The 5,000-nt window shown below is 45.6% G+C and overlaps 1 protein-coding gene across 1 annotated transcript in view; it reads left to right on the top strand.

Moving 5' to 3' along the window:
- LOC311355252 (choline-phosphate cytidylyltransferase B-like) overlaps nucleotides 1-2,113 on the top strand; it is a gene marked incomplete at both ends in the record, with an annotated part of 7,310 nt that extends 5,197 nt beyond the window's left edge. Inside the window, 3 exons of the mRNA XM_084474991.1 lie at nucleotides 261-403; nucleotides 1,285-1,473; nucleotides 1,886-2,113. Coding sequence (XP_084331117.1) covers nucleotides 261-403; nucleotides 1,285-1,473; nucleotides 1,886-2,113 — 560 coding nt within the window. The remainder of the gene's footprint in view (nucleotides 1-260; nucleotides 404-1,284; nucleotides 1,474-1,885) is intronic.
- Between the last annotated feature and the right edge of the window lie 2,887 nt (nucleotides 2,114-5,000).

Consider the following 5,000-nt stretch of genomic DNA (forward strand, 5'->3'; position numbering starts at 1 on the left):
GCTTGGAATGTGTTTTAAAAATAAATATAAATGAAGCTCAAAGATCGATTAAATATTAGATTAAACAATTATATCTTTAAGAAGAACATTTGTTCCAAATTAATAAGTATATCTATAAGTCTATATAAGTGTGTATATATATACTTCTAAATGTCTTATTTTTTACATTGAATAAATGAATGAATGGATAAAGTATATAAATACGATTATATATATATGATTGTTTCCGTTTAATGTGGCTGTGGCCGCTGGTCCACCAGGCATGTTCGTGCCCACCCAGCGGACAGAGGGCATCTCGACCTCGGACCTCATCACCCGCATCGTGCGGGACTACGACGTCTACGCCCGACGCAACCTCCAGCGAGGCTACACCGCCAAAGAGCTCAACGTCAGCTACATCAACGTGAGACAAACGCACGACGCACGACGCTCAGGGCTGTGGTTAAAGGTCCCACGACACGCCAAATCTGGCTCTTCTGACATCACAGGTGGGCGTGTCCACCTCGATGTGTGACGGATAGATGAGCAACGTTTGCTACAGTCCACTGGGTAGGCTGGTGGACTGATCTATCCAGCACACGTCTAGGTGGACACGCCCACCTGTGATGTCAGAAGAGGCCGATTTTCAAAACGGCTTGTTTCAAAACGGCTAATCACACTCACACCTGGTGGCATGTCATGGGACCTTTAATAATAATAATAATAATAATACATTTTAAGTCACCCAAGGTCACCTTACATAGAGTAAAAAGCATAAAATAACAACAATAAAAGCATAAAAGAAAACAGCATCAAACATTATTAAAACCAAACATTGACCTAAAAAAGGTCAAGAAAAATACAAAGTGTAGTCGTGCACAGTGATCAGTCAGAGTGAGTATGCCAGTTTGAACAGGTGGGTTTTGAGTTTGGATTTGGTTACTCATTGATAAGAAAAACTAGGGTTCAATCCGAGTGTTTAGTGTTAAGTGCACCTTACATTTCAGTTAAATCAATTCAGTGCCTCGATTCATAAAAATGAAACCCTTTAAGAAAAATGCAAAGATACTCTCTCTTGAGTTTGAAAAGTAGTGAGAATAATTTGACAGTAAAAAGTCCCCATGTTCATTAGAGCAGAGATGACATAAACCATCCGTTGTGGTTGGGAAAAGAAGAACATCAACATTAAAATATGAATTAATAAATTCAAACACATATTCAGATGAACCGGAACAAAAAACCTGGAGATGAATAAATAAATAAATAAAGACAGTGTCACCCCGTGGTCTCCCCTCCGACCCCCAGGAGAAGAAATACCGGCTGCAGAACCAGGTGGACCGCATGAAGGAGAAGGTCCGCACGGTGGAGGAGAAGAGCAAACACTTTGTGTACCGCGTGGAGGAGAAGAGCCACGACCTCATCCAGAAGTGGGAGGAGAAATCGCGCGAATTCATCGGTAACTTCCTAGAGCTCTTCGGGCCCGACGGGACATGGGTAAATTCATCACTTCACCACGCAGCCTCTTTCTCATTAAGGGTGAACAGACTACTTTGCCTGTCTGTGTGCCACACGGGCATGATGACGTAACCCGTATTGACCAAGGGTGCGATACCTAATGTCACCAGAGAGGGCGCTGTCCCCCCCTGTGTTGTCGTTTGACGTACCACGCTTACTCTTTCAGCATCACAGTGCTGAAAACAGCGTCATTTGAACATGGAAGAACAAAAAAACAAGCGCAATTCGATTGGCAGCTCATCCGCGTGTTCGAGTCCATGTACCATAACTATTCAACCGTTTTTTTTAGACACGTGATTCTTTCATGAGCCTCCGGGCTCCTCCAGGAGGCCTGCAGGTGGAAACCAGTGGTGGGGGGGGTCACTCACATCCAACCTCTTCTCTCGTCCAGAAACAGGTGTTCCAGGAGCGGAGTGGTCGCATGATCTCCTACGCCCTGTCGCCCCGCGGCTCGCCCTGCAACAGCCCCCCGCGGGAACACTCGCCCCTCCGCTCGCCGTCGCCACCGCCCTCCCCCTCGGCCCGCTGGCACAGTGCCCGCCCCTCCCCGCCGCCCTCCCCCAAGGGGGCGTCGGCCTCCATCAGTAGCATGAGCGAAGGGGACGAGGATGAGAAGTAGGCACCGCCCCCCTGGTCCCTCCCCCCCTCTCCACCCCCTTCTCCACCCCACACACACACATTGACACACGTATAACACACGCCCACTCACAGTACACTGCCCCCACAACCCCCCCCCAACTCACCCAAAGACTTCTCTCTCTTTTACACACACACACACACACACACACACACACACTTAAATCCTCTCACACACACACACACACACTGGAAACAATGTCTTGCTGCTGAGGCCTGTGCTCCAGCGGGCATTGTGGGAAATGCACTTCTGTCCCGCAGGTGGAGAGGGACAGCCTCAAAGAAGCCATCACAGCCTCTGTTGCCGGGGGCGACGGAGCAGACCAATAGCCAAGGGAGAGGATGAGGAAGACGGTTAGTGCCGTTAAGGTTGGAGTAGGGTGGGGGGGGGGGGGGGGGGGGGGAGGGGGAGTAGGGTTAGAATCGATCAATCAAAGTTTATTAGCTTAGGCATCCAGGAATTATATACGGTCTAGAATGTCTTGAATCTCGCTGTTGGCTGCTTTGGGTCAGAGGGGTTGACGTCACCTGTCCAAAGCAGCCTGCTCATCACACGGAAAAACACCTCATCTCTTTTCTGTCCCTCCGTATGTTTACGTTTGGTTCAGCTTTTGTTCAACCTTACATTGAATATCGAGGCAGTTTGTTTTGGTTAACTGCCACTGACTGTGATAGAAGTAGATGCGGTGGTGGTGAGTAGACGCAAAAAATATCATTATGGATGTGATACACTTTGTGCGGCAAGCAATACTCACGCACATGTCTCGCTCTGTTCTCAAGAATGTCACATTGTATGTGTATGTTACGCATCTCATAAAACACTGCCCCCTACAGCAGCAGAGATGTCACTGCAGACATCCTCCATTCACCGCCATTAATTTGGAATGGCTCACCATTGAAAACAATGTTAACAGGTACACAACCAAGGATTCATGATCTCCAGTTGGACATTAGCGGTAACATTGTATGGATTTAAACACTTTTCCAACCCCCCCCCCCCCCCTCCCCCCTAAGTTTTGATAGAATGCGAAATTTCAAATATCTCTCCAATAGGAGGAAAGTGTAAATATTATTATTAGTGCCTCAACCCGCACGGCTCTAGTGTGAAACAATAAAACGCTTATAAATGTTAAAACTGTTAATAATCGTGAGCTTGTGTGTAGTAACAGGGTCTAGGAAGGGTTGATCATGTGATAGAGCCTGCAGGAGCCTCACAGAACAAAAGGTCGACAGAAGACGCGTCCTCATTTAGTATTCAGACGTCAAAGCCCCGCCCCCAGTGACGCCCATACGCTCACGTCCAAATCAACAAAAGGATATAAACAGATTGAATATTGGTTGGTCACATGAGGTATCAATAGCCTTGGGCGAAACTTTCATAAATTCCCTGTATTTTTCAATGATTTAATCAGAAGCCTGTTCCTGTTTTAAACGTGTCCCTCACCTGCTTTGCCAGTTTCTCCCAAAACATTCCCAACATAGAGAAGGCCACACACACACACACACACACACACACACACACACACACACAGCGGCCAACTCCCGCCCACCACCGCTCCCAGACTCTTGATTCTAAAACTGTACAACGGACTACACTTGAAGTACATTAGGTGAGCTTTACGTTAGATAACTCCAAAACTAAACGTCACACATCACTGTACTTCCTACTTTTAGTATTCTTTCTTCCTTTTTTTTTTAAGCATTTTTTAAATGTCATTTAAGCATTTCCCTCCTGGTCTGTTCACAGTGACCGATGCTTGACCACTCCCCCTCATACACTGCCCCTAATGTACAAACCCTATACTGGCCTGTATGCTTGTCTGTATCCCAAGCTGTACTGTATGTGCTCCAATACAGTGTTCATATATTTCCTTTTTTGGAATGTGTGTCAGTTTCGTTTTTCTCTTTTTTAGATATACAATTTCAGGCGGCTATATGTGAATACAATAAAAAAAAATGAATACCCGAATGTAAACAAATGTTTTTGGGGGCATTGTTATTCCCGTGATAAGACACACGCAGGAGCAAGTGAAACTCAGAGGTGAAAACACACTTTATTGCAATTCCCTTTAATGTAGGTTTTGACACTATAGGTAAGTTGTGTTCATGCTGGAACTCAGATGAACATGTATGAATATATACGTTTACGATCTATTGTTCTTCCTTATGTCATCACTGTCCTTACTGCATGGCCTCCAAAGCATACCAAGTATTTCCAACACCATTGTATTCTTGTCGTAGTCACTTTGAACACGTTTTATTTCTAATCAACACAGAGTGCACGGCATACTGTTGGGATGAGGTTAGGGAACGTCATATATATATATCTATATATTCTACTCCTATTTCAGGAATGAAACGATGGGGACTCGGGGCTTTGTTACGAAAGGAACAGAAAAACGCTCCATTTTTCGAATGCCCTTCCTTATGTGTGCCGTCCTTTGGGCTGTAGACGGGCGGTCCAGTGGAGAGACCCAGTGGTCTCAAAACGTACAGGGTTCATGTGGGAACAACCAGAGAGTAGTCCAATGCATCTCGTGCAGCAGGTTTCAGTCCAACATGTTATGGGAGATCCTTGTGGTATGGTCTGTGAGGGGGAAGGCATTGGCAGTCCTGAAAACCGTAGGCTCAAACGGAAGGAGAGATGGGCTTTCAAAAGGGTCTTTCATCCGTCGGATTAAGTGCCGGTTTAATTAATGGCATAGGTTATGCAATTCTTTCCTTGCCCTTTTTTCGCCGGCATTTAAATCTTAGCAACGACACAATGGATTAAATACAGGAGCAAAAAGTAAAATAGAAGACAAAGAAACGGTTCTTCATGACAAAAATAAAACCAATAAAAGGGTTGTCCTCCAAGTCGCTGTTCCTTC

The sequence above is a fragment of the Micromesistius poutassou genome (genome assembly GCF_964030765.1).
Source record: "Micromesistius poutassou genome assembly, chromosome: 11".
Taxonomy (NCBI): Eukaryota; Metazoa; Chordata; class Actinopteri; order Gadiformes; family Gadidae; genus Micromesistius; species Micromesistius poutassou.